Raw genomic sequence first — 25,990 nt, forward strand, 5'->3', positions numbered from 1 at the left:
CCAATAGTTTATGTAAATTATTTGAAAACTTTAAAGCAATTTCACAGTAACCTTTAGTTAATTTAAGTTGGCTAATTAGTCCCTCTATTTAGATTTCCCACAAAATACAGGGGAAAAGCCTTGATGACTTCTTTACATTGCTAAACATTTGTTGCAAGAACCTTGAAGAATTCATCTTTGTTAAAATAAGTACATTCTAAATAATACTTCCCACTACTGCATTAGATCCTTTCCTTATTCTTAAATTAAATAAATTATGCAACAGGCTTGCAGAATTGACTATCACCTTTGCATTTTTTTTCTTCCTTAGGGTCCCCAATACCTGGGTCTAGAGCAGTTAGCAATGGAAAAGGTCCCCTCTTCGCTGATATTTAAAGTCTGGGACTTCCCTTTGCTACATGTTTGTCTTTTAAGACATCTCTATTCCATATACATTCATACTGTATCTCACATTTGCCACCTATATGTCTAATGGGGATTTGAGAGCTAGGAGCAGTGTGGATTCACAATACTTTCTTTCCCTGTTTTTTTTCTTTCCTATCATTCTCTCGGATTCCACCCTCCCCCTCTCAGGTAGTTGCATAAAGAATTACTGTTGTTGCCTAAACCGGTTTGGCTCGGTGGTAGAGCGTTGGTCTGCGGACTGAAAGGTCCCAAGTTCGATTCCGGTCAGGGGCATGTACATTGGTTGTGGGCACATCCCCGGTAGGGGTGTGCAAGAGGCAGCTAGTCGGTGTTTCTCTCTCATCGACGTTTCTAGCTCTCTATCCCTCTCTCCTCCTCTCTGTAAAAAATCAATAAAATAAAAAAAAATAAAAAAAAAGAATTGCTGTTGTCATGCTTAAACACTATGTTCCTTGTACTTTTCTTGCCATGGCTCCGGCAAGAGTTCCTTTTAGAAAGAATACTGCGAAACGACAGGGATTGTCATTATTGTATCTCCCGGTGATGGAAATTACTATTGATATCTTTTTCCTCTGTATTAGCTTTTGTAATGGCCTTGAAACAATGGAATGATTGAGTAAACCATTATCTTTGTTGTTGTTTAAAAAAAAAAAGAATTGCTATTAATAAATTTCCTATGACAAAGCAAACCAGAAGCTGGAAGGAAGTTCTGCTAGGTATTAACATCCACTTGCCTGCTGGAGCTACAGCTCAAACAAAGAGATTCTTGTCTTACATCTCTTTTGTTACGTTATGTAATCACTTCTGCTGGGAAACAGTGACTCGGTTCTTAATTAAAAGCTGTGTTTTTCATTTTCAGGGACCCCATGGACTTCCTGGACCAAAGGTAATCTAACAAATCCCTTGATTATTTGATTTCTGTTTCCTTGTTAATCATGGAGAAGCATGACGGAAGCATGTCTGTCCTGTCTTATTTACTTGTCAAGAATGTTGATAATCTTTAAGCCTTTAAGTATCCAGATGTTTAACTCTCACAACACAGAATGACTTAGAACAAATTTAAGTGGTATCACCTGGAGATGAATTATTCCTCATGTTCCTTTTTTCCCCCCTTGTTATTATGTAAGTTTCTGAAGTCACTAATCATAGTATACTCAAAATCAACCATTTAGAAGTAAATCTGATGAGCTTCTCAGACTAGCCCAGATGCTTTCTTGTTATCATATCTCTAGCTGTACATTTAGATGTTATTGATACTTTTTGCTTATCATGTAGCAGTACCACATCTAAATGCTTTGACTGTCCAGCATCTTAATTTTGTCCTCCCTAAGGCCACTGGCCTAGCATGGAATGGAGTGTATCAGGTGTGCTATACTGAGAAGATCACATCCCAAACATGGACACACACACACACACACACACACACACACACACACACTGGATTAACAAGAGAACAGTGGGGAATGGCCCTCCTTTTTAGCGTGGGTGTAGCATGTATTGTGAAGATGGTCTCTCCACCTGTTCTCTGCTTTCCTGTAAACCAAGAGGACACCTTTTGAGGATGAGAATGAGCTCTGAAAGACAAACTTCTTCTTCCAGGGGACACATATAATGAGGAACTATGTTCTAATCTCAGCTCTGCCCCTGACATGATGTTACCTTGGGCCGATCATTTGCCCTCTCTGTTCCTTCATGTACTCAACGAGGTAACTTGCCACAGGGGGCTGTGATGATTTAATAGCAGAACATCTGGTGCCGTTGTTGATAAGCACCCATAAGTGCCAGTTGTTTTTGTTATCTTCTGACTTGACGCTTTGTTCTGAACAGAAAATTTTAGCTAGTCCTCAAGGCTGTTTGAGAGAAGGTGCACGTACCCTTGAAAGCTCCTCAGGAAGGAGTTGGTGCATTTTAACAGTGAGGGTGAGAGAACACATAATGCGACTTTGGCATAGGAGTCAGAAAGGCAGCCCAGCCTTTCCCCTGACTCACCAGCTCTAGCAGCGGCGAAGATACTGGTTTGACTCCTGCAACCTGAGTTTCCTTTTCGAGGTCAGGCAGGTGGCTCAGCCAAGCTCAGGACGAGAGCATGCCTCTTTATTCCTTGTAGACTACCTTGCCTTCTGGTAAGTGGTAGTGTCTTAGAATCATGGATTATCATTTGGGGTCAAAGCATTGTTCTGGGGGGTCAGAAGAGAGAGCCCATCTACCGGCTTTGTAATCTTAACAGTTATCTAACTTCTCTGGGCCTCTTTTCTTCCCCTTGGCTTCTCCTTGGATGTTAAGGCACCCCTAAAGACCAATCATAATAACTGAGGCTAAAGCCAGTAAGACTGTATTTTTATTTTTTATATATTTTTAAATATATTTTATTAATTTTTTTACAGAGAGGAAGAGAGAGGGATAGAGAGTTAGAAACATCGACGAGAGAGAATCATCAATCAGCTGCCTCTTGCACACCCCCTACTGGGGATGTGCCTGCAACCAAGGTGCATGCCCTTGACCGGAACCGAAACCAAGACCCTTCAGTCCACAGACTGACGCTCTATTCACTGAGCCAAACCGGTTTCAGCAAGACTGTGTTTTTAATTCCTTGCATGATTCATATATCCCGCCATTAGATTAATAGATGCCCAAGATTCTTTTGATATCTAAAATGCAATGATTTTTTTTTTTTGCCTATGCTTAACTTTAATTATACTTAAATCATAGACTTCAGAGAGTTTTTATAGTTTTAAAGACCTCATAGAATACCTATCCTAACTCCTTGATTTTATAGATGATAAACTATAGGCCCAGGGAATTTAGGTAATTTACCCCAAATTACCCCAATTAAATGACAGATCTGAGACTAGAATTTAGGTCCAGCATTGAAATTTGGTCTTTTTGCCACTGAATTAGACTGTTTATAAACTTGCCTTCTAAGTTAATGACCAGTCCTATCAATACATGATTCCTCACCAAAAAAATTTCACAGCCTACAAAGGCTTTCCTGCCTATCCATCATCTCAAGACCACTCGCTGGAAGACCACACACATGCAAAGCCAGGTATCTCAAGCTCAGACCAGTTAGCTGAAGTAGACTATTGCATCTTGGCCTTGATCTCACATTCACTCTAGCTCTATGACATTCCCAGTTTCATTCTTTACCAAACATTTAGGTTTCCTATAGTGGCGGCACTGTGATCACCCTATCTTTAGAATCCCAAAATGTCATTAAGACTTTTCCCAAATGTGTCCACTCCTTTGTGACCCCTTCGAAAGTTTAAATATGTGACATGGTACTAAGGATGATCTGTTTTCCAGCATTTCCCGATGAGAGGAATCACCTGGCAGGCTTATTAAAAATACACGTTTCCTGCAGCTACTGAGGTCTGCCTGGGGCCCCAGGCTCTTTATGTTTAACAAGCACCACACTGATTTCATCATCAGACCCATGGGGACAACCCCACCCTCCTGCCATGTAGACATGGTCTCTCCTCCCTCCTGCCCCACCCAGAAAGACTCGATGGGGCTTGGAGACTGAAATAATCTTCAAGGCTTTCAAATTTTCTTGATGAAGTTAATGTCTGTGCTTAAAAGTTAAAGAGTGAACCAGTTAAACTCTGTTTCTAACTTCCTGCTGCTGATAGAACATAGGTGTACTGTATTCTTAGATTTAAAAACAAACAAACAAACAAAAGAAAACAGAGTCAACAAAATTTATCACTTCTCATTGCTTTTGTAATGTAACCCTAAACTAAATTCAACCCTTCTCCATTCAAACATTGGGCAGACGAACTTACAACATGTAAGTTCTGTGATCTTCGTGTTTTCTTCTGGGATCGGCTATTTGCTGTCTACTCTATTGATTAATCCATGTAGGGACCTGACTTGGCAATGTCCGTGAATGAGGACTCACTAAATGGCATTACTTCAAACTTCAGCGGCTATTATTTTTAGCTCATTCCCCGGGGCAAAATGCTTAAAGGCTTAAAATGTCTGCGTGTAACACTGTCCTGCATATTCCAGTTTTCCATTGCAGCAGAGTAGGTTTTTTATTGCTGAATCGCCTTCAGCATCCTCCACTGACTGTCTCTGATTTGCTTGGTCAGAACAATGTGGCACCACACCAGCTTCCTTGATATACAAGTGAAAATTTCAGGAACTCAGTTATATATATATATTTTGATTCTAAAGAGCCTACTTTCTAGGGTGTTTTATTTCCTAGAATATTATTTGTCCATTTCAGTTTATTAATTTTGTAATGTTTTAGAAATTAAGTTTGAACTGTTGCAAGACAAATCTAGCCCAACTCAGCTGTTACCCAAAACTGGAATCTGCAACCATTTCCGAGAGACTGGCTCTCTTCTCTCATGGCTGAAGCGCCCGTGATAGCAACCAAAATTGGCGTTTGCTTTTGCATTTAGGGTGAACCAGGGTTAAATGGTGTTAAAGGATTGAAGGGTGAACCAGGTCAAAAGGGTGACAGAGGCCCCCTTGGTCTTCCAGTAAGTAAAGAAAACTTTCCATTTCAGTGCACATCTCAGACTTTTCTTTCTCCCTTCAGCAGCACCTCTGGTGTGCTTGGCAACTGCTACTAGTTGAGACTTCTGTGACTGGAGAACACTCTGTGTTTGTTAGGGCAGAGCCCAGCCCCAGTTCCTTTCCCTGATGCCCGCTCTCCTGTAAGAGCAAGACCCCTTACACACCATGCCAACACTGTTTTGTCCTTCAATTACAAACATGCCAGCCTTCCTCTGTTAAAGCTGACAGTTCTCCTCCCAACACCCTCCTCTTTGCAAATGAGCTGTGCTCATAATTTCTCCCAGACTTTTTAAAAAAAATAATTTAGTACAGTTTAAATTCTCCTTCAAATTTTTTTTTTTTTTACTCCTTTGATACCCAAACTGTAGCCCTCTGTTGGTGGCAGGTGTGCAATTGGCCTTTGTTGATGGCATGAGATCAGGGCTGTGGCTCCTGACATTAATCAATCACATCGAGGACTAAATATTCTGTGTTGTTTGTTTTGGAAATGCTCTCTTAAGAGATTATTGTGGCAATAGTGGACAGGATGGGAGAAGCATTTTGCAATTGTTTAGAGATTTTTATTTTTAAGGGGAAAAAATGGATTTTTACCTTACCTGCACCTCATGCTAGTCTTCTTTCCACAAATAAAAAAATTTTTTTAAATGGTTATTGACTATAAGGTTGTAGTTTCAAGCTTTTACTATGCTGTCTATTCAGTGAATGCCAACAAAAGTCAATAAAGAACATTATAAATTACATAATTAAAATGACATAAAATTGGTAATAGGAAATAATTTATACATATATTTTACACATAAAAATTGATTACCAGTTATTTTATTTTCCCTGTGGGTACTGTATCTTAAGTAGTAAGTATTCTACTTGATAACCAGTGCCTTACATAAATCAGGCATATAGTAGATGCTTAATAGATATTCATTTACTGAATGAGTGGTAGAGCATAGATTAAATCATACCAATTAAATTAATGGATGACCTCAGAATAAAACCTCTATAATATACGTGAGTCATTAATTCACATCCCAGATGAATATATTATCAATGCAAAAATGTTACCATCTCCTTATTTTATTTAATTGTTATAATAATAGTGACTGAACAAAGTACCAAAAGGCAAAAAAAAAAACTTTGGATTTCGGTATCATTTAAATTTAGAACTAGTGATCATCTTTATACACTTAGCAGAAAGCTCTGCATATGCTAGCATTAAACAAACAACACACTTTTTAAATTTTTCAATCATTGCTAGCTAAAGATGTTTTTGCAGTGATAATCCTCATAATAAAATTATACAGAATGAATTATAAAATAAAATCTAAAATTACCAAAAATATATATGGTATAGCATCATTGGTAGATTTGCCCCTGGAATATACTTTTTTCTTTTGTTTTGTATTATTAATTACATCTGAAGGATAAAATGGGAAAATAGTTTTGCAACCTTGCCAAGAGAATTTATAGGGCTGGTGCCTTGTCTTTCCTTAATACTCCTTCATCTAATCAATTTTTTAAAAGACTATAAATAAATGTCAAAGAAGCAATTGTGCTTATTCTTGAAATAAGCATTGAAAATGTCATCTTTTAATCATGCACTGGAGTCCAAGGTGAAGGAGAGCATGCGTTGCATTGGATTTTTGAAACATTTCCCATCCAGACTTTGCTGCAATGATTATTTGATTACTTCAAGTGAGTCGAGGAACAGTTTTGTTTGTGACAGTTATTTTTTGTTTGGACTCATGAACTATTTCTGGCTTTTTCCTGTTCCTAGAAGTCCCTCTAGTGGTAACTAATGTGAACACAGTAAGAACAACCCAGAAATCAATGACTTCATGTAAAAGCCACAGTCATCCCAGCAAGTTCAAGTTCTGCATTTGTTATTCATAAAGGCTATTTTAACAAGCAAGACTAGAGTTCTTTTCTTCTCCTCGAAATGCTATCCTTGATTGATTATTATAATGAGCCCTTTCTTAGGACACCGGCCATTATTTTTCCTTCAGAATTTAAGAAAAACATTGTGAATAGTACAGTCTTTAGAAAACGAATTTCATATAGATATTAGCAGCCTGTGGCTGTTACTGTAACTACTTGAAAGCCCACTCTATGAATCTCATTACCTTGATTTCTAAATAAGAATTTGTCAAATGGAAATGTCATAAAAATGCCATCGTCTATGGGGGTGTTTATTGTCCTGTGTTTTGTTTTTTTGTTTTTTGTTATTTTTTTAACTAACAATTTGTAGCAATGTGATATTCATCCCAGAACCCTGTGACTGGGGATTATGTTGTTTGAAGTGTTACACTTGTTCATTGGTACCTCATACTAATCTCTGTTCTTGTCATTCGTGTTACACCCACCAACCCTGCTACCAACCAAATCACACAGGGAGCATCTGGCTTAGACGGAAAGCCAGGAGCCCGGGTGAGTCAGTGCCTCGTCTTGCTCCAGCGCGTTTGTGGCTGAGAATTCTGTGCTTCCGGACAGACCCCTTTGGCTCATGTGTTCCCACTAAAAGATGAGGGTACCTAGGATTGGGGTAAAATGAGGAGGTGGGCAAAGACAGTGGCAGAGAAGGGGAAGGTGGACAGAGCATGGGCTGAGGCTCTATGGGACGCACAGCCTTAACTACAGAACGTGTTTCTGAAATGGGAGCGCAGGTCTGGATTACCTGCTGGGTGACAAGAACAGTGATGTCTAATTGGCATCACTGTCTGAGAATCCTGGCAGATTTCCCCATAACCAATGACATCTCCTGGAATTCCAGGAGAGAGACCCTCTGGCGGGATTAAAATAATGTGGATTTATTTTTAAGTTGTTTCTCCTTTGATGTTTATGTTCATATTAGAAATGTAACTTCTTCATTGGACTAACTTTCAAAATCTTTGTTCATCAAGATGAATTGTCTGTCTTCTGTTGTTGTCTCTTTTCTCTGGCTCTTAACAGCTCCACCTCTTACATTTCAGCCTCAGGGACTCAGTATTTACAAGTTTTCTGAAGATGAGCATTGACTTCAGGCAGTAAAAGATCAGTTTAAGATGGTGAGAATTCACCAACATTAGAATGAACTTAAAACCCTGAGTTACTTCACATCACAAGGCTGTAAGAGAATAAGCAAGCGCAGTAGGAGAGAAATAAAAACACTATAAACGTGTGTGCTGAATAATCCCATTTGCAGAATTTATGACAAATTCTTTGCAAACCTAAGCGTAGTCTCCCTGAAAATGAGCCAACATACTTAAAGTCCTTGCTACAATTTTAAGAATCAAAAAGAAATTTTTAGCTCTTCGGTTCTAAAAACCTTCCTCAGGCAGCCATTATTTCCCTTGAACCTCAGGGATCCTATATCCATTCAAATGCTATCTTGTGGGCCACAGAAATCCTGATCCTAAACCAAGAGGCCTGAAGGCAATGATGCCGCTCAGTCATCAGCTGCCTGGTTTGTGCCTTGTAAGCCTAGTGTAAGGTGACCAGACGTCCCGCTTTGGGCGGGACCGTCCCAATTTTTAACAATTTTTAAAGCGCCGCGGGACGCGGGACAAATTGTTAAAAATAGGGACTGTCCCGCCAGAAGCGGGATGTCTGGTCACCTTTCTAGTGACGTCAGTCACTGCAGCAGGACCTGCAACAATCATTCCTTCGCTCGAAGGCCCCTGCTGCTCCGCATGGAGCTCAGGAAAGCTTGGTTTGAACACCGTTGTCATTTAACTTTGTTCATTTGTGTAACTGTTCAAGCCTTTGAAGCAGCTGAAAACAAGGCCTCGGAGGAGCATCGGTGGCCAAGGAAAGTAGGGCTGGCATTGGGGGCGGAGAATGAATGTGAACAAGAGGTGATGTGAAGGAAAAAAAAAAACAACTGCAGGTTTTTTTAAGCTTGGGGGAGGCAGAGTGAAGATGCTCCATGTAGTCAGGAAGGAGATGTGTAATTAAAGATGATCTACGGCTTTTTGTGTGGGCCCTTCATTGAAACAGGCAGTTAAATAATTCATCCCGCTTGCATGAGATTCTTGAAAACCACTGGCCTGAAAGAATCAAGCATAAAGCACTCTGAAAGGAGATGAGTTGTCTTGCCGACATTCTTGGGCGTCACTCACCCAGGAAAGCCCAGGGTACATTATGACTGCTTTTCTTATAGCCCTGGGATATGTCTCATATGATCTTATCTTTTATCTCTTTGTAGGGGACAGACGGCCCTATGGGACCCCATGGCCCTGCAGGTCCCAAAGGAGAAAGAGTAAGTTGCTCCTGAGGTTACTAAGCTGTGACCTAAGTAAGAAACTAAAGTGTGAACTTCCCAGAAGAAACAAAGGGCCATCTACTATTAAAGGAAAATAGATATGATCATACATTCTATTCAGAGTCTTCAGTCTGAGAGAGAGAGAACAGCAGAGCATAACATGGAATACGGCTGCCTTAATAGAAAACAGCGCATACATTCATATAGCTGACATGAATAGCTCAGAACCCGTCAGGAAGGCATTTTTTCTTAGCCTTCACCTGGTGAATAGAAGTCAGTAGGACTAGCATTTCCATGACTCCATGTTCTGGCTGATCATCTTTCACAGAAAGCGGTTTTATTTCACTGAGAGTAAGCTATAACTTTGTAAAGAAGATGACAAAAATCTACATATTCTTTTCCACGCAGTTATACATGCTGCTGTTTAAAAAAAAAAAAAAAAAAAAAAAAAAGAATAGACTGTCTTCCTTTAACCATACGGAAATAATTTCAGTGCCTTATAAAACAAAAACCTTTCACTAACCTCGCTATTGCTAGGCTGTTTCCATATCCTTGGGAAGGAAAAAAAAAAAAAAAAGTCAGAGTGGAAGATAAATATCTGACACACAAAAATGTGCTGCCGCATCAGCAGCTGGTCATCTGTCTGGAACTCCTCTCCCTCTTTCTCTGTTTTTCTCCCACTTTCCTTTTTCCTCACCTTGGAACACTTAGAAGTACTTGTGTGTCTGAGTGGAATTGTGTCATCGGTTTCCCCACCATCCAGGATGGGATGGGGAAAAAAGTATCCTAAGAGCAAGGGCTTCAGAATGTTGGAAATAATTCATTTGTGGTCTTTTAAAACTAGATAGAGTTTCACCAATCTGGGATAATTTGTCCACATAGAGATTTCTTTGGCATACATCCCAATACCATGTTCCATAAATTGAATTCATTCATTCAATAAATATTTATCACATGTTACGGTGTATGAAACACAGTGCACTTTCAGTATGAAATGGAAACACACTCCTCCTTTTTATGTAGAGTCTATTTTGCTCCAGTGAATGGAATGCCGTTATAATTAATTCCTCATCCCATAATCTTTTACTAATACACGACATATATTTATTCAGGACTGTAAAGGAAGCAGCTATTTTCCCTGATCTAGAAGAGCTTACAACCTAATTGCAGAGGGGGAAAAAAAGATCCCTGAGGAAAAAAATAGCCAGATAATGAGGCCACAGTGAATACAGAGAGGCCCAGGCTGCCATACAGTGCTGAGGGAAGCTGGCTTCGTCCAAGAATGCTTCTAGAAGGAGGCGACTCCTAGAGGCATACATAGTCTGAATCTGCAACTACCTTTATTTGATCTTATTTCTAAGATCAAGCCAATGACTTAGGAAGCTCTTCTTCATTAAAAAATATTTAAAAGCGAAGAGCTTCCACTGCTGACCCACTCGAGCACTGTATCAAGAAATGCAGTGCATGTACTAAAAATGGAGCAGCAAATCTCAAATAGTCTTTTGGCAGGAGGCCCTGGGGCTCAAGAGGGTTTACCATTTGGTAAATCAGCTGCTACTTCCGATGGCTCCACACCGTCACAAGAGTATCAGGTCTCGGCCCCGGGGCAGGATTAACCCGGAGAGCAAATGAAATCTCTAAGAATTTCTGAAGGCATAGTTAAAGTCAAATGGTGGGCAGTGTAAAGTGTTACACTTGTATTTATTTACTCAGCACGTTAACTATCTTAACTGGGTCGGATATCCATACTCCCTAAGTGCCCCTCACCCAGAGTGCTAAACTGGAGTGTGATTCTCGGTGTTAATTGGTGGAGGCGCCATCTGGACTTGTCTTGAAGAAGGTTCAAGTTTTAAAACGGGAGGAATCGGGAAAGGGGGCCATTCTAGAATAATTTCTTTAGTGTAGACATGCAAATGAGAGAGCCTGAATAAAATTAGACCAGCCTAAAGGAAGCCAGACATTTGACAGTGTTGTTCAGAAACTGTCAAACGCGTGACTGGCACCATTAGTATTCAGCTCTTCAAGCTCAAGGAGGTTCCTGCCTTCAGCTGATTTCTTCGTCTGGCCTTGTAACTTCTTAGGAGCGCTGCAGAAGTTGTTAAATTGGAGAGGTGCAAGACTTTCTCTCTTTTTTTGAATTATTTAATCCAGGAGAAGAAGCTGCACATTCCAATCCCTGTGTGTTAATATTTCACTCCTGGAAGTTTTCAAATGGAGACCATTAGGATGCTTTTCACTCTAAATGACAGACCCCCCAACTCAAAATACAATGAAGACCTTTAGTGTTTTATATAATAAAACGTTCAAGCCGAAGCTGGTTTGGCTCAGTGGTAGAGCGTCGGTCTACGGACTGAAAGGTCCCAGGTTCGATTCCAGTCAAGGGCAGCTGGTCGATGTTTCTCTCTCATTGGCGTTTCTTGCTCTCTATCTCTCTCCCTTTCTCTCTGTTAAAAATCAATAAAATACATTTAAAAAAAAAAAAAAAAACGTTCAAGGAGGGACTCTCAGCTTTGCTTCTGTGCCCTTCCCACCTGCTGGCCTTGTCTTCTGACCACTGGCAAGCAGGTTCCCGTGGTACTGACCTCCCCACGCCCCCTCCAGGAGCCATGGGCAGAGAACACACAGAGACCTTCCCCTCTCGTGCCTCTTTCCGTCCCAGCTGACTTCCCCCACACCTCCTGTCCACTTCTGAACCAGTCACTGCTGAGAGAAGGGGATTGCTATTAGCTTAAAGTAATTATTTGGGGAGGCCAATTCTATGTGAGAAGTTCCACACACAAATGTTTGAGTGACAGCTTAATTCAAATAAGCCATGGTATATTCATTTCAAAAACAAAATAAAGCCGAAGTGCTCAATCAGAGGAGGAAGAAGGGGGTAGGTATATCAAAATAATCTGAGGAGCCTTTTCAAATGAAATCTATTCTGGGCCGGCTTTAGCTCAGCAGTTCCTTCTAGTACAAAACTTCCTTATCGCACTCACCTCAAATGAAATCTATTCTAATCTGTTGAGTTTTTTAAAACTAGATCTACCCAGGCTATGTGAGCTCTCCTTTTAAACCCCTACCTCCCACTCCACATACCCACACTACCACCACTATCACCACTACCACCACCACCACCACCACCATTTTAAAAATCATAAATAACATGCCAGCTCAAAATTTATTTTGAATTAATTTGAGTTGCTCTTTGAGTTGCTGAGCCTTTTTTTTTTATTATTAAAAAATAAGACCTTTTATTGTATAATGACAGCTACTATTTCTGGGACATATTATTTGACAACAGTGACTTACATAATTTATAATCAGAAAAATTCTTGTAGAATATGTATTATTATTCTTATAATGAAACACAGGCACGGAAAGGTTAAGAAAGTTACCTAAGCCCTGACCGGAGAGTGGGGGGGGGGGGGGAGGGACCTGGAGGGGAGGCGGTGGCTCAGTTGGTTGGAGTATAGTCTACACAAAAGGTTTTGAGATCAAAACCTGGTCAGGGCACAGACCTAAGTTGTTGGTTCAATCCCAGGTTGGGGTGCCTAGGAAGAGACAACCAATCGATGTTTCTCTTTCTCTTCCTCTCTCTCTAAAATCAAGAAAAACATAAGCTTGGGTGAGGATTTAAAAAAGAAAGTTGCCTAAGGCCATATAGATAGTTAGACAGGACTGGAATTCAAATTTAAGTGTGTTTTATTTCAGCCGAAACTGGTTTGGCTCAGTGGATAGAGCCTCGGCCTGTGGACTGAAGGGTCCCGGGTTCGATTCCAGTCAAGGGCATGTACCTTGGTTGCGGGCGCGTCCCCAGTGGGGAGTGTGCAGGAGGTGGCTGATCGATGATTCTCTCTCATCGATGTTTCTGACTCTCTATCCCTCTCTCTTCCTCTCTGTAAAAATCAATAGAATATATATTTTTTTAATAAATAAATAAAAATAAATGTGTTTTATTTCAAAGCTTGCCACTTTCCTGAAAGCAAATGCTGCTATTTCAGGAATACTGAGTAAAAGTTCAAAAGCATTTATCATATTTATTTTCAGTGGCCTTCTGTTCTTTATGTGCTTCTGGGTGACAGTGCTAATTAGCTTCACCAATCCCCACGTTCAGATTAAAGAAGAATGTTAACCGGGACTTTAAATGTGTTCCAATGGGCATCTGGAGTATAGACAAACACAGCAAAATACATGGATCTGCATTCACAGTTAGCAGCTGAACTTGGCACTTTACTCATGAGAAGATTTGCTAACCTTTGAACTTCTTCAGAAATGTGATAAAAGGAGGTAACATTTTCTGTCTGACCACTCACATAAACATCATCGTGACTCCTGACGTTTTCACACTAAGTCCTGACAGACACATTAATTTTGGAGATGGGGGCAGAGGGGGTTTTCTACTTGAAACGCAGAATATCTTGTTCTCTGTCATTGCAATTATTTCATATTCATGGGACCACCTCCAGTTACGCTTATTTTTTATAAACATTCAAGATTCTCATTTAAGCCTGGCTGGTTTTTCTTAGTGTTTAGAACATCAGCCCATACACCAAAGGGTCGAGGGTTCTAGTCCCGGTCAAGGGTATGTAACTGGGTTGCAGTTTCCATCCCCAGCCCTAGTGGGAAGCAACCAATCAATCTATCTCACTTCTCTTTCTCTCTCTATCTCACTTCTCTTTCTCTCTCCGTCTCTCTCTGTCCACCCCTCCTCTCTTTCTCTCTCTCTTTCCCTCCCTCCTTTCTTCCCTCCCTCCTTCTTCCCGCCCTCCCCAGTACTCTCTCTACAAATCAATGGAAAAAATATCCTTGGGTGAGAAGTAACAATAATAAATAAATACATAAATAAATAATAACTTAAAATAATTTATAACAAATAAATGTTTCACATTAATGCCCAAGAAACCCTAATACAGCATCCTAGACATGCTGGTCCTTTGGCACAACCAGGCAGTGGAAGTCTTATGCTCTTTCAAAGTGAGTTAATAAAATCGTCTCACGTAGATTTCTTTTACTGTATCATTGACGGCAATTCTGGCAGAGGCTGAACCTTCGGTATTTTGATGGAGTGATAATTCAAACAGGAGCTTTACACACGGGCCATTAGGGCACAGGTGTGAATATTGGTGTTTGTGTCTGGTTTGAACTTTCTACTTTTCGTTTTAGGGTGAAAAAGGAGCTGTGGGAGAGCCTGGACCCAGAGGGCCCTATGGCCTGCCCGTGAGTTCTCTGTCTCGTGTGTGGTCTTCACCTTCAGCTTGCACAGATCACCTGTCACTGACACACGTAACCGCTCCCTTGTGGGACCAACTAATCACATTACAGGAGCAAGAACAGTCCACTCATTCTCTCCAACCGCAGTATCACCATGTCCTCCAGAGATAGGTCACATCCGTGTCATCCTCCCACTCATGTGCAGACTCATGCCCTCACACGTCACAAGACTGACAGGATCAGAGCTTGTCCATGGATGGACAGCAGCAGCCTAAAGATGGGACTCCCCCGGTCCAGTGACACCTTGCCCATACCATCTGACTGGACGGACGCCCATGACTGGCACTTCTTTGGAAGGCCGCTGTACCAGAAGCGGGAGTAGGAGCTTTATTTAAAACAGCTTCCTGAAGCTTTTATCTGTTTTCATAGGTTACTCACTAAAACCACTCTTGCTAATTAGTTATTTCTCAAATTGATGTTTCCGATGACTCGATGTCTCTGATCCTTCTGTTACTGTCATCACAGGGGATCTTGAACATAGGATGTGGATAAAAATTCTCAATGACACAGACTTCAAATCGAGGCCTTGGGTTTGCTTTAGGACAATATTTTTGGGATCACCATAAATGACCCCATGGGGTAGGGAAGGACTGCAATAGAAGTGTATGCTTGTATTGAGGTTTCTAACCCCCATGCACTTCCACATACCCTGGATTTCAGTTTTTATGAACTGAAATAATAAACCACAACCATCATTACTTCAATGCTAAAGGAGAGGCTGGTTTTAAAATAGATTTACAGTGAAGGCTGGTTTTTAAAATAGATTTCAGTTGATGGAATCAAAGCAGCCTCCCAGAGACTCTGGGCGGATCCATTGTGAGGCACAATGGGCCACTGCCCTGACCGTCTGCGCCATGGAGTGCATTTATCATCCTTGCTCAGTGGCCTTCTGGCTCCTTTTATATTTGGGGATCATTCGTTTACAAAGTTTACTTAAAAACAGTGTTTTAAGTTGTGACCTTCACACCCTCAATATTTATGGACAAGGTGCACTCTAGCCAAATCCAAACTATATTTAGCAATAAAGTTTCCACATTTTTTTTACTCATGTCTGAGCTCACTGCTCAGAGAATTAAAGCAGCATTGATTTGCATACTGTATTAGTGCTGGTGTCCTTTTGAAATCAGCTAAATGATTTTTGCTTTCAATTTAATTTCTGACTTGATAACTTGGACAAAACCATTCAACTTCAGCAAAAAAAGCAAACTATTTAACCTGATATATATAAGAAAACATTTTCATGACTCGTAACAGCAACATGAACAGTCATTTCACTTGATTTAGTGAAAAAAAAAATGTGTGATACTAATCAGATCTTTTTCACATTGGTGAAGTAGTTCTAATACTAGTGTTGCATGTCCAGGCAGCCTTAATGAAAGCAATAACCTATTCCTGAAACCTGAGAACACTAATACAGTTACTGTGGTTCTTTGGCAGGGGAAAGATGGAGAGCCTGGTCTTGATGTAAGTAATACATGCAATGAGCATTTTCCTATTATAATAGATGCTGATGGTCTCCATCATCAATAACAGCAAGGATACGTCTTATCGTTTCTGTACACATAGATATGCATGCAACAAAAATTGCTATGCATACCAACAGCCGCATAAAATACACTAAGAGTGTTTGCGTAAAATGAACAGAAAGGGGAAAAGTAATTATCTGGTATAAAATTAATAATTGATCATTGATAGTGCCACTTTAAAATACTTTCCCAAATTAAGAGCACTCTCAACATTTGTATGTGAACCACTTATTTTAAAATATGCATAAAATTAAAGTATCTTTCACCTGCTACCCTTAGGAAATGGTGTATTATATCTATCCTCAAAGCTCTTATACCATTTTTTTTTTAGCTGAAAGTCCCTATTTATCTTACAATTCTATAAATATAGAGAATCTCAAACGTAAATGCCTCTTGAAATGCACACTGCTTATCCTGTATTGGGTGAATAATAACAATAGCAAAAGTAATAGTAGTTACTGTTCATTGAGCAACTTGTATGTGCAGACATAATTCTGGTACTTTATTCCAGTGCATTCAATGCTCCCACCAACAGTTGTGTAGTAAAGACCATTAACCCCATTTTAGTCAGAGGACTAAAATGCTGAGGTAAGAGGTGTGCACTCGGCCACACAGAGCAGTGATCTCCCCAGGGTTCAAACTAGGATCCTGATATTCTCTCCACTGTCCATTTCCTAGGAGTAAAATCAAGAAACCTCTAGTATGTAGATAGTTGTCGTGTTAGCAAACTATTATTCCTAAGTGCTACTTTCTCTAAGTTTTGAGATTGTTGGCATGCCTTTTTCCTTTCTGTCTGTGTTTCAGAAACATGCCATTTTAAATTTATGTTTTTCATTTGATTGTGCCACCGTTACATCAGTAGATCTCTTTGGTTTGCTTTTTGTCCCCTAGGGCTTCCCTGGTCCACGAGGCGAGAAGGGCGATCTAGGAGAAAAGGGAGAAAAGGTGACCTCTGCCTCCCAGCATGTGCCTGCTTGACCTTTGTCGTGCTGTCTGCTTTGCTTCAGCGGGGCGGGTCTTTCCTGTGCTCTCCGTCCTGTGCTCCAAAAACACGCTGATGCCTGATCTGAGGACTCGGCTCTTCACAGGGGAAGGAAGAAGGCTGTGCCACTAGCAATAAGAGCACTGTCTAGTATGGAAGAAAACATTATCATCCCCAGATAGCCTGGCTACTATTTTTCAGCTACCTGACACCAGTGTGTTGAAAGATGTAATGTTCAGGGATTCTTGAAAGTGAAAAAAAAAAAAATACACATTAACGTAAACTGAAATAGCACAAATCCGTAATGGTTTTCTGGCCAAGTTCGCCCAACTCAGTAAAGCTTTAGTTATCTTCCCAGCATTCCCAGGGAAGGGATGGGAGATATGTCCTGTGTCTTGATTTTTTTTTAACTGGAAAAATAGAAGACAAGCAGTGTGACTGAGAAACCCCAGTGAGTCCATTAGGCAGCTTTGAGGGGCTGTAGGTATTTTTAAGTGAAGATGTTGGTGTATTTTCTGAGGTCATGTTTAGGTTCCATCTCAGGTCCATCAGCTCCAGGGTACACAGGAGCCAAAATCAGGCAAAAGAGTTTTCTGTCTGAAAGTAAAATTTAGATTATGGGTTTTTTAAATCATTTTTTTTTCCTTTTCTCTCCCCTTTGCTTAGATCTTTGAAGAATAATTTTGTACAGTTCAAATGTAAATTGCACTTTCACAGTTCAGTTATATTCCTCAGAGAAAATCATGTCCTGATCTATTTAACAACACACTTTTAAAACCCTAGGGGGAAAATTTTTTTTTAATATATTGTATTGATTTTTTTACAGAGAGGAAGAGAGAGAGATAGAGAGTTAGAAACATCGATGAGAGAGAAATATTAATCAGCTGCTTCCTGCACACCTCCTACTGGGGATGTGCCTGCAACCAAGTACATGTTCTTGACCAGAATTGAACCTGGGACCTTTCAGTCTTCAGGCTCTATCCACTGAGCCAAACCGGTTTCAGCAGGAAAACAATTTTTTTAACAGGGAAGTTCATAGCTTTTGAAAAGTAAGGCCAAGTGAGAGTTTTCAAAGAAAGAAAGGTGTGAAGACTGCTCTGTATTCTACAGGCCTTAAGTATGACTTAGCTTCCCATTGGTAAGAGAGCTCATGTGAGTGGTTATGTAAAAAGCACCACCACCACCACCGCCGCCGCCACCACCATGAATCTGATTACATTTATTGAGCACTTAAGTGTTTTCCCAAAAGTGATAGTCTTTTCAACCACATAACAACCCCCTGAAGTTGATGCTATTTTGTTCCCATTTCACAGGCAAGGCCGCTGAGGCAAAAATAATAATAATAATAATAATAATAATAATAATAATAATTCTTTTAGTCTGAATTACAAATTCTAACCATAAAATATATATGTACTGGTACGTTAGCTCAAGGCATGCATACTTTAAAGATTATAGATTTTCTATTTACCTGGTGGGTAGTGTGAGTGCAAAATCTTACTCCAAAGTATGTCCCATTATGAGGATACTTACTTTAATGCTCTTTTAAACAAAGAAGAAAATACGAGCATTTTAACTTATGAAAACACTAACCTACAAATGTAATCCTCAGAGTAATGTTAATCACCCATACAAAATGTTTTCATATTTCAGATTCCTATTGTATAGAAGTTTTATCTATAGGAAAATTAGATTCTAAGTGTGAACACTTTATGTATAGCATTCTTTGACATGAGAGATTAATATTAGCAGGAACCCTTAATGTGCCCATACCCAGATGGACACATGGTTTTGTGTTATAAAACTAGGTTGATTAATAATAACACTGATATATTGTTCTTTATACAATCATGTCTGTGCCCTAGCTGGTTTGGCTCAGCAAATAGAGCATTGCCCTGCAGAGTGAAGGGTCCCAGGTTCAATTCCGGTCAAGGACACGCACCTCGGTTGCAAGCTCCTCCGCAGCCTGGCCACATGCAAGAGGCAACCAATTGTTGTGTTTCTCTCTCATAGATATTTCTATCTTTCCCTCTCTTCCCCTCTCTCTAAAAATCAATGGAAAAATTCCCTCAGGTGAGGATTTAAAAGTAAATGTGTGTCTGTTTTTCATAACACTTGAAGTTTACAAAAATATTACTGAGAAATTATTCCCAAAACCTCAGTCAGCATCAGTATGACAACACTGTTTGGCTAAGTTATTAATATGAGTTGATTTACCAAACAATGAAGTGAATGCTAAATGAATGAGACCTAGCACACCTGGTGTCAGTCACACCTACGTGACGAAGGAGCGTCCACTGCCTCCTGGGAGGGAAGAACTCACCTAAACAAATTTACATCCACTTCATGTCGTGGCACTGAAGTTATTTGCTGACAAAGTATGTTGATTCATTCCGCGTGAGTGAGCAATTTACTCCCCAACGCTCCTCCCAGCTCACCTCCTGTCACACCTGCTCCCATCTCACCCTGGCTTCTCCAGGCTTTGTCTTTAATCACCATCAACTAAACCACACAGACTTTCTCTCTTTCCCTAGTATTACAACAGCCCGAGTGTTCTTGATTCTGAGCCTTCTGATGCAACCTTTTTGGCACACAGGACAGCCCTGAGGAGCTTTCACGCACGCAGTCAGCATAAATACGTTTATTCGAATGCATATCTCACATTTCTGTTATGTGTGTGTCTTTTGACCTTTGAATATTCATGTTGTTTGGCTTCTGAAATTATTCCATTTTATCGTAACTGCCATCCTGATTGCAGAATGAATACTCTAATCTGCGTATGTGTTGTATGTTGCACTCGCCAGCTTCTTGTCTGTAAATATGTAGGTGTTTATGTTAATGTAAAACGGCGCCTTCCTTCCTTCTCCTTTTGCCTCCTTTCCTACATTCCGGCATCCCTCTGACCCACGCGGGTTTCCACAGCCTTCACCTTGATTCCTAAACACTAATTTCCACGGCTACCTCCCCACTATGATATTACCCTGCCTACCTCATTTTTAGTGTTAGCGCAGCTGAGTCCAAACTGCTTTTCCTCTCCTCAACAGAATTTACTCTTAATTGTAAGTAAGCTGGAAACCCATTTACCATTGTGAGCACCTGGCATGAGATCAATAAGAGTGAATTAAGGAAGATCCCTGCGTTTATAAATAAGTCCGTTTCTCCCATTGGTATTGCTAAGAAGTGTTAGCACTTTTTAACTTCACTTATCTGACTTGATAAGGAAATTATTTGCTCTTAGTTTCCTGAAAACAAATGTTAAAATAAATAGAAGCATATTTTTAATACATTGAATATTTTTTTAATGAGAGCTACAAAAAATAATGTCATAAAATTGTTTACATTTCAAAAAGGTAGACGCTGTTAATATTATTTTCTCTGGCTCAATTTAGCTTTCACCTTTTACAGGATTAGGGGGGAAAACAAGTTGACAAGTATTGAAAATTGTGAGAAGTATCCATTATTCCTCTGAACCACACCTGCACTGGCTGGCTTCAGTACAGTTGGTATCACTCTCACACACACACACACACACACACACACACCAGATCCACTGCACCGGGCTCTCTGTCAGCACTGCTCTTCCTTCGTGATGGGTTGACCTTTGTTCTCCTTCTATCAAATTATTGAGTAACGTAAGTAAAATGCCACATATCGTTACCCAGAATCCATGGTCACTCTGTTATTTTTATAGTATCATGCCTTACCTAAACCAGAAAACAATGGTAAATGCCCTTCCAGACTCTAATGGCTAAGTCATCTTTTGCATCACCATTATTTCCCCCCTCCAATAAAACCTGTCTTTTATTTAAACCCTTGTATCCACAGGGGGAAAAGGGAAAGAAAGGCAAAAAGGGGCCAAAGGGGGAGAAAGGAGAACAGGGTGCCCCTGGATTAGATGCACCTTGCCCGTTGGTATGTCTGACTCATGGAACTCTGACTCCAGATGTCATGTGTGAGGGGGGTACGCTGGGAGAAGAGCAAGCTGAAGGGGCTCATAAAAGTGGGGTTCTGACGGGATCATTTAACACGGACTACAAGGTACTAGGACGATCCCTCAGGGTAATCCCGTTACGCTCCACACCTTGGGTCTGGCCACCAGCTCTGCCTGGTTTCTTAACACTCAAGTGTTGACCCAACGTGAACGGAGGCTTCAAAGAGGAACCGCATGGTTCTGTTCTTCTCAGCAGAGGCTCCGGTTCCCAGTCAATCCCTCATGATATGCGGAGTTTTGTCCAACCGTATGTTACTTTGCACTTCAGAGTTGCTCTTCTCCCAGCATCTTCTTATTGTGGTTGTTTCTGTAGCAGAATTTGTGCCTAAGTGATTTCTTGTTAGTAACGTTATGAGTTAATCTTTACAAACAGGGATTCCGTGGCATTAAGGGGGAAAAAGGGGAGCCAGGCCAGCCTGGCCTGGATGGGCTGGATGCCCCTTGCCAATTGGTACAGTATCTCTCTTTCCTACCATCCTGCATGCAGTTCCTTTGTTTATTACATATTCATCTCTCTGGGTGTAAAGTGGTGCTTCTGGACCAAGCTTTACACGATAAACACACTACATGCATGTGCATGAATAGCTCCTTCCGCGACTCTGCAGAGTGAAGGGAGCGAGCATGCATGTCTACCAATGACTGGACATAATCTCCTAACATTCTCACAACTGACAGGAACTGGGACTGCCTTCTGGGGTTTAGTCAATAAATAAAGATTACATTGACATTACATGAAAGGCTTCTATGGAAAGGCACAGCTAGCCCATAGCTTTGGGTTTTACCCCTAAATTGAACTTTTTTTTTCTTTTTCTCTAAAGAAAATAAAGGCAGTTTTGCCTCTTCCACTAAATTTCTGTCTGGCTGTAAAGCCAAACTTACAGAGTGAAGCCTCTGTGGTCAGGAGTAGCCATTTCTAGGGAATGCTGTGAAGAGACTGTAGGGAAGTAAACCAAGCTTCTTTGAGCTTCTAAAGATAACAGTCTACAGCCCACACCTCCTCTTTGTCACATAACCTTTGGATTTAATGGTCTCTCCTTTTGAAACTCACTTTCCTAAAGTAGACAGAACTCCCTTATCTCCATTGGCATGAACCCAAAATCCTCCTTCTACTAAAATCTAAAATTCTACTGGGTGATCCTTCTCCTTGTACCAATCTGGCAGTACCGAATTTTCCCCAAATATCTTATAAAGCTATTATATTTCAAAGAGGGGTTGTTGTTGTTGTTTTACATTGTTTTAAAAAGTATATTTATATTTTCTGAGGTGTAAAGGAAAACATTTTATGATAGTGTTGATGGTAATATTTGTCTGCATGTTCTTATATTGTTTTTTAATGATAAGCATGTTTCTATAAAGATAACTTTGTTTCTCAAGCCCTTTAAGAGATTGCATTTATAGAAAAAAATTGTGTTCAGTTCATTATTACAATTAGAAAATATCAATGTGAAGTGTCCAGTCTTTTATTTTGATAATGATATTAAATAATACTTTACAATCATTTTGTTGGGTGGAAACACAAGCATGCCTCATCACATCCCAACTCTCCCTGCTTTATTTATATCATTTGTATCTGAAGAGTGTTCACACTTTAAGTAAAAGTAAATTCTGCAGCATTTAGGAATCCCAGGTTTATTCAGAATTTGTTAACCGGCTTCTAAAGAGTTTTAGTAGAAAAATTGATTAATTCTATGAGTAACATTCTACTGTAAAGATATAAATAGGCTGCCTATGTTTTAATTTGGTTGATGAAATATATTCCAATATATATGCTTTCAATTTAGAAAAGAGAAAAATAGCCTCTGAATAGCTATAAACTTCAGATAGAAATGGTTCATCATTGATTATTCATCATTATCATGCATTCAACCATAGACGATAGTGACCAGGAAGTGAGGTTATTTCAGTTTACTTAATAAAGATAATTGTGAAATATATGTAACTGAAATTAGGAGGAATAGTACAGATTTGTTATCCCAAGATCGAACTGAGTAGACCACTATGCTTTGTAAATTGCTTTTTCAAAATTAGGCGTATTTTCTTATACTTTATGTATTTTCAAAATGTCTACTCTCCCTAAAAAAAAATAAAAATAAATAAAAATTGAATTTTCTTCATTTTAATTAACATTAGGTATTATATTTAGAGTTAATGGTTAATAATTAGAAAAATATGCCTATGAATAAAAGAGTAGAAATCCATCTTTTAAGCCATTGAGCATGTGAATCATAGTGTGATCACTTTTGTGGGACCTTAGGAATTCTTATTCTTCTCATTAAAACAGGGTCCAGACGGATTACCCATGCCTGGCTGTTGGCAAAAGGTAGGGCTTATGGAATTATTTCTAAAAGAAGCACTCTCCCTTTCTCTTCACCTGGCCTAACCTTTTCCATTTAGAGCAGACCTTTTGAATTTGGCATTGCTAAAAGTTATTTGGCTATTCAAAAAAAAAAGGTACCACCTTCAGAAATCTTTCCATTGTTATTTTTACTGCTGATTTCTTCCTGAACTGAGGAGTGAAAACAATTCCTAACAAACGTTGTGATTGGGGCCTTCCCCATCTAGTCCTTGCTTTGGATGGAAAGGGGCAGGCAGTGCATCTCCGTCATGGTTTGCTTGTCCCTCAGTGACCTCCTTATATTCCCAATGTTTCGAACTACTCTTGACTGTGATTGTTTTTCTGTTTATACGCAGTTACTTAAGTAAACATGCAAATACATGGTAGAACCCTGTCAGTATTGGTCACAACGCTGAGAAAGCAGAAAATTAAGCATGACCTTTTTTCTTCAGTGATGTCTTGAGTTACTTAGGAGATTCTGGTTATATTTAAGTTGCTGTCCTTTGTACTAGTTTATTCTATCCTCCTCATATAGCTACCTATAGACATTGTGTAGGAAAATGAACTTATCCTAACAGAGAGCCTTCTATGTGACAAGCCCTTTTATACGAGGGGTATCATTTTATTTAATTGTCACAATAACCCTCTAGGGCAGTGGTCGGCAAATTGCGGCTCACGAGCCACATATGGCTCTTTGGCTCCTTGAGTGTGGCTCTTCCACAAAATACCATGGCCTGGGTGAGTCTATTTGAAAGAAGTGGTGTTAGAATAAGGTTAAGTTTTAAAAATTTGGCTCTCAAAAGAAGTTTCAATTGTTGTACTGTTGATGTTTGGCTCCATTGACTAATGAGTTTGCCAACCACTGCCCTAAGGTATTATCCTCAATAATTCCGATGGGAAAGCTGAATTCACAGAGGATAAGTAACTTCCAAAGCACGGAGCTAGTAAGTAACAGAAGATGGGAAGCAATGGCCGGACCTTAAGCAGGGAAAAGCTGTGTCCCTGCTGTGCTGAGGGAGTACGAAGCCCATACACAATAATATGGGAACCTGTACAGGACTGTACATGCATGCTGCTGACGGATGAAGGAGCTCCACTGATGTAAAATAAGCCAGAAGGAAGCATCCATGCTGCTTTGATCATTTTTTTTTCTTCTTCTAAAACACATGTGTCAAACACAAGGCCCGCGGGCCAAATCCAGCCTGCCAGGCCTTGCAATGTGGCCCGCACCGCGCTGTCATCACTGCACTCCGCTGTCAGTTTATGACATTGTCAGTTTATGACTGTTCAGTAAACCGTTCGGCCCGCGATTTAGTCTGGATTTTAGATTTTGGCCCCTTCTCTGATTGAGTTCGACACCCCTATTCTAAAACCTTATGGTTTATTCAGTTATTTTTGACAGGCATGTTTCATTGGCAAAGTTATGTAAAACTATGTAGGATTGCAGAAAGATGAAGAGAAACTTAACTCTCCTGGTTTCGTCTTAGCTCCTCACCTGCGTTGGTGAGATCCTGTGTAACTTACTCTCTTGCTTGACCACTCTCACCCCACTTGACCAGGGAAAGAAACACCTTCCTTCTTTCTCAGCAGCGTCATTTATTTAGTAGCTTCCCAAACTCCACTTTCAGCTGCCAGATCATTATCTCAATCACACCTGAGGTCACGTGGTTCTCAGGAAGATGGGCCTATCGGCATGTTCTTCTTCACCTGAGAAAAGGATCCTTTCACCCTCATTACCCCTGCTCTTGGAATGTTTAATACATCCTGAGCTGGCATGACCATGTGCTCTTTGACCTGTAATCCAATATTATAATGGTTTTTTAATACATTGGCACAACTGATATCGAGGTGGATGTGAAAGGCTTATTTTACCAGCCTTCTAACACTACTCAGAACTTGGTTCGTATAATTTTCAGCTGCTTCTAAATCACTTCTTTCCTGTGAGGTCATAATAATGGCAACAAACAAAGCACTCATCATCTTTTAATTCATAAAAAGGCCAATCCTAATAGTAATATGTCTGACATCAGAAAATCAGATATTTCCCTTTTAAGTACTAATTTTTCCACAAAATAGATACATGGTCTACATAAGATCAAGGATTTCTTAAATCTTGCATCTTTTTATATAAAAGATAATAATAATTCAATGATAAAACTCAGTATTGCTTATCACACTCTCAAAACACACAAAAACAAATCATTGGAATCAACCTCTCTCAACACCCTCCTCCCCAAAAAGTAGAAACAATTAGAAAAAATTGAATATTCTAAAATCTCTTATCTAGCTATCTGAAATACACTTAGTCAAATCAAATTATTTTTTTAAATATTTTAAAAAGAAGTCCAGTAGATTTCTTATTTAGTCCTGTTTTATGTGGATCCTCCTTTTAAACATTATTGTTTATTAGCCTCCGGAGCATAGTGGTAAATGTTTGAAAATTCAGATTGAGACGGCCACGTAAATCACTTTGATTAATGAACAAGTCCCTTTGGTTTTTTGCTCTCTAATAATTTTTTAATGAAAAATTATTTGATCTTTGTTTAAATGACTTTTCCTTTTATATACAGTTCAGTTTTTAAATTTTGAAGAGTAACGATGCACCAGTTCACAGTGTAATTAATACAGTGAGTAAATGGCAGCATTTATGGTTAAGAAAATACTTACAGACTATTAAAGTTGTATCCATCCCCATATGGAGATTAAAACTCTTTAATCAGCCCTAACCAGTTTGGCT

General features: G+C 39.7%; 1 protein-coding gene across 1 annotated transcript in view; it reads left to right on the forward strand.

Moving 5' to 3' along the window:
• The window catches only part of COL25A1 (collagen type XXV alpha 1 chain), a 459,898-nt gene that overhangs the window by 427,318 nt on the left and 6,590 nt on the right, over nucleotides 1–25,990 (forward strand). The window contains exons 31-37 of the mRNA XM_084880782.1: nucleotides 1,265–1,291; nucleotides 9,107–9,160; nucleotides 14,312–14,365; nucleotides 15,857–15,883; nucleotides 16,837–16,890; nucleotides 20,753–20,839; nucleotides 23,200–23,238. Coding sequence (XP_084736908.1) covers nucleotides 1,265–1,291; nucleotides 9,107–9,160; nucleotides 14,312–14,365; nucleotides 15,857–15,883; nucleotides 16,837–16,890; nucleotides 20,753–20,839; nucleotides 23,200–23,238 — 342 coding nt within the window. The remainder of the gene's footprint in view (nucleotides 1–1,264; nucleotides 1,292–9,106; nucleotides 9,161–14,311; nucleotides 14,366–15,856; nucleotides 15,884–16,836; nucleotides 16,891–20,752; nucleotides 20,840–23,199; nucleotides 23,239–25,990) is intronic.

The sequence above is a fragment of the Pipistrellus hanaki genome (genome assembly GCF_964339955.1).
Source record: "Pipistrellus hanaki genome assembly, chromosome: 1".
Lineage (NCBI taxonomy): Eukaryota > Metazoa > Chordata > Mammalia > Chiroptera > Vespertilionidae > Pipistrellus > Pipistrellus hanaki.